This window comes from Penaeus vannamei, chromosome 10 (genome assembly GCF_042767895.1).
Source record: "Penaeus vannamei isolate JL-2024 chromosome 10, ASM4276789v1, whole genome shotgun sequence".
NCBI lineage: Eukaryota > Metazoa > Arthropoda > Malacostraca > Decapoda > Penaeidae > Penaeus > Penaeus vannamei.
In genome coordinates this window covers 13615298-13617797 of record NC_091558.1, presented here as the reverse complement: position 1 = coordinate 13617797, position 2500 = coordinate 13615298, and the positions used below count along the sequence as shown (strand labels likewise).

Genomic DNA, 2500 nt, shown 5'->3' with positions numbered 1-2500 from the left:
GTGTTTGTGATAAAAAGTTCCTTTGTGTTTGATGAGGAGTCTGACACTTGGTGATGATGGCTAAACGGCGAGAGGTGTGTATTTTCAAAATATTAATTGGATTATATTAAGTTGAAGAAAATGACATGTGCATGCTTTTAACTTTAATCGGCATTGAATTTGTTTTTTGGTGATATAGTTGACAATATATTTTTCATTGTTTTTTTGTAGATCATATATTGATCTTTTATAGTACTTATTTTGAAATGTGATATGTAGAGTATGACTCACTACATTATCTGTCTGTCTGTCTTTCTGTTTCTACATTCTCTCTCTCTCTCTCTCTCTCTCTCTCTCTCTCTCTCTCTCTCTCTCTCTCTCTCTCTCTCTCTCTCTCTCTCTCTCTCTCTCTCTCTCTCTCTCTCTCTCTCTTTCTCTCTCACACATACTCTCTCTCTCTTTCACATACTCTCACACACTCTCTCTCACACACACTCTCTCACTGTCACTCTCTCTCTCTCACTGTCACTCTCTCTCTCACTGTCACTCTCTCTCTCTCTCTCTCTCACTGTCACTCTCTCTCTCTCTCTCTCTCTCACTGTCACTCTCTCTCTCTCTCTCTCTCTCTCTCTCTCTCTCTCTCTCTCTCTCTCTCTCTCTCTCTCTCTTCTCTCTCTTCTCTCTCTTCTCTCTCTCTCTTCTCTCTCTTCTCTTCTCTTCTCTTCTCTTCTCTTCTCTTCTCTTCTCTTCTCTTCTCTTCTCTTCCTCTCCTCTCCTCTCCTCTCCTCTCCTCTCCTCTCCTCTCCTCTCCTCTCCTCTCCTCTCCTCTCCTCTCCTCTCCTCTCCTCTCCTCTCCTCTCCTCTCCTCTCCTCTCCTCTCCTCTCCTCTCCTCTCCTCTCCTCTCCTCTCCTCTCCTCTCCTCTCCTCTCCTCTCCTCTCCTCTCCTCTCCTCTCCTCTCCTCTCCTCTCCTGTTCTCCTACATGCATATATTGAAAATATGCCATCATATGTTATTTACATTTGGCTGTTGTTTCCACCAGTTCACTTGGAGAAACACTGAAGACTGCCTTGAAGGACTTGGAGATCAAATCCACAGATTCAAGAAAAGTTAACTTTGCAAATTTCAACAACAACTTGCATAGCTATATCCCGTCTGAGGTGACATCGCATAGACACGACGACTCACCTGAATTGGAGGAGCTGAATAATGCTATAGATCAGATCAGGTGAGTAATTATGAGTAAATAAGATTCTCTAAAGGGGATACAATTTTTTTGGCTTTACTTAAAGAATGAAAAACAGTAACATGTAAAAAAAAAAAATACTAATGTATTGTTTTGCTTTTGGATGAAATACCATTTCCTAAAGTGCATGTGTTCAAGTAATGATTAGTCATATGAAGAGAATAAATTTTGGCCAGTATTTCATGAAAAAAAGATTCAGAATTACATTATATGTAATACTAACAAAGGAAAAGCAGTCCATGGAACCAGTCTGGATTCTATGCAGTGTGTGTTTATCGGCATAGGTAAGTCCATTTACTTAACTTAATAATTTAACAAGCCAAAAAGAAAGAAGTAAAACCACAACATTATAACCAGTGTTAATAATTTCATTGGTCATTCTAATCCTAAACTTCAAAATTAATTTCCTAAAGAATATGTAGTTATAAAGTAGAATAAGAGTATTCATTTAATTGAAAAAAATGAAATATTTTGTTGTCATGATATTCCTGACAAACCTGGTTTATAGGATATTTCTTATAATTGTAATGTCCTCTTAATAGTTTTATATAATAGATCCAATTTTTTGAGTATTTAAAGTGTTTGTTTGTTGATATTATTATACTCGATACAAAAGATATCAAGATAAATTATTTTTATTCTAGAAAATAAAGTATTAATAAATAAAATATAAAGGGCTTTCCACTTAGAATTTGCCCCATTTTAAATTCTAATTGTTGTCTTTTACAGACAAAACGGAATCATACTTGAAGATCGCCGTAATTCTATAAATGAAAAGATAATTAAAAAGGAAAAGAAGAAGAAAGACAAGAAAGAAAAGAAGGAAAAGAAGGAGAAAAAGGAGAAGAAGAAGAAGTCCAAATCAAGTGGAGACACCTCAGAAGAAGGCAAGAAGAAGAAAAAGAAGCATGTCACTCAAGTTGAGTCAATAGAGGAACAACAGAATTCCCCTTGCTGCTCAGGCCTACAGTCTGCTTCTCACTCCCGTCACAACTCAGAAGGAGATAATCCACAAGAGATCTTGCCAGATCCTCTACAGGAGGTAACTGAGTCTCTGGAAGGGCTCAACACAGGTAGAACTTCGGTTGAAAATTCTAGCAGTGGGGAGATTGTATCAACAGAGCCAGAGCCTTTTGAGCGTCTTCCATCTCCCAGCAGCAGAGGTGCCACACCACAGCCTGAAAGCAGAGTGGTAGACACAGAGACTGTTACTGAAGAAGGTGAAGCAGCTGCTGTAGAAGGCACAATGGCAGACTCTGCTCAAGAGGTACAGCC

At 38.4% G+C, this 2500-nt stretch overlaps 1 protein-coding gene across 1 annotated transcript in view; it reads left to right on the top strand.

Moving 5' to 3' along the window:
• The window catches only part of LOC113808098 (uncharacterized), a gene marked incomplete at its 3' end in the record, with an annotated part of 90514 nt that extends 88014 nt beyond the window's left edge, over positions 1-2500 (top strand). Inside the window, 2 exon segments of the mRNA XM_070126359.1 lie at positions 1022-1207; positions 1955-2500. Of these exon segments, the coding sequence (XP_069982460.1) occupies positions 1022-1207; positions 1955-2500 (732 nt within the window).